This window comes from Alligator sinensis, unplaced genomic scaffold, assembly GCF_000455745.1.
Source record: "Alligator sinensis unplaced genomic scaffold, ASM45574v1 scaffold329_1, whole genome shotgun sequence".
Lineage (NCBI taxonomy): Eukaryota > Metazoa > Chordata > Crocodylia > Alligatoridae > Alligator > Alligator sinensis.
Window position 1 is genome coordinate 994968 of NW_005842550.1, and position 927 is coordinate 995894.

The 927-nt window shown below is 44.0% G+C and overlaps 1 protein-coding gene across 1 annotated transcript in view; it reads right to left on the reverse strand.

Annotated features, from left to right (window-relative positions):
- LOC106722684 overlaps nt 1-927 on the reverse strand; it is a gene marked incomplete at its 3' end in the record, with an annotated part of 9777 nt that overhangs the window by 1005 nt on the left and 7845 nt on the right. The window contains exon 2 of the mRNA XM_014523945.2: nt 390-917. Within this exon, the coding sequence (XP_014379431.2) occupies nt 390-917 (528 nt within the window). The remainder of the gene's footprint in view (nt 1-389; nt 918-927) is intronic.

Genomic DNA, 927 nt, shown 5'->3' on the forward strand with positions numbered 1-927 from the left:
GGTGCTTCAATGAGAGCCTGCTTTAACTGGCAGAATGCTTGCTCACACTCTTCAGTCCATTCGAGCACCTTTTCATCACCTTGTGTAGCTCCATACAGAGGTTTTGCAATAACTCCAAAATTTGGGGTCCAAATCCTGCAAAAATCTACTGTACCTATGAATCCCCATAGTTGTTTCTTCGTTTTTGGGGGTGCTAGCTGGCATATAGCTTCTTTTCTTTCAGGCAACAGTGCTCTCTGACCAGGCTGTAGTTCAAATCCCAACTATTTTACCTTCTGGGACATTGATTGCATCTTACTTCTGGACACTCGGTATCCTTCCTGTCCCAGAAAACTAAGGAGGCAAATTGTTCCCTCCAGGCAGCTTGCTTCAGTGGTGGCTGTTAAAAGCAAGTCATCCACATATTGCAAAAGAGCACAGGACAGTGGCAGTTTTAGCCTATGTAAATCCTTGCTTAATGCAGTGCCAAATAGGGTTGGGCTGTTTTTAAACCCTTGGGGTAAGACAGTCCAGCAAAACTGAGTCTTGATGCTAGTATCTGGGTCTTCCCATTCAAATGCAAATATTTCCTGAGATCCCCTCTCTACTGGTATACAAAAAAAAACGTCTTTTAAATCAATAACCGTAAACCAGTTATGATTTGGATTCAAGGCAGATAACAGAGTGTACGGGTTAGGAACCACAGGGTATATACTCACAACCACTTTATTTACAGCTCTCAAGTCTTGGACGAAATGATATTCATCACTCTTAGGCTTGTTCACAGGCAAGATGGGTGTGTTAAAAGCTGATGTGCATTCACGGAGAAGGCCATACTCCAGGAACCGTTCAACTAACGGCTTCAGTCCTTTCCTGGCCTCCATCCGCATTGCATATTGTTTTACGCATGGTGGCTGGGCCCCTGGCAAAAGTTGAATCTTTACAGGG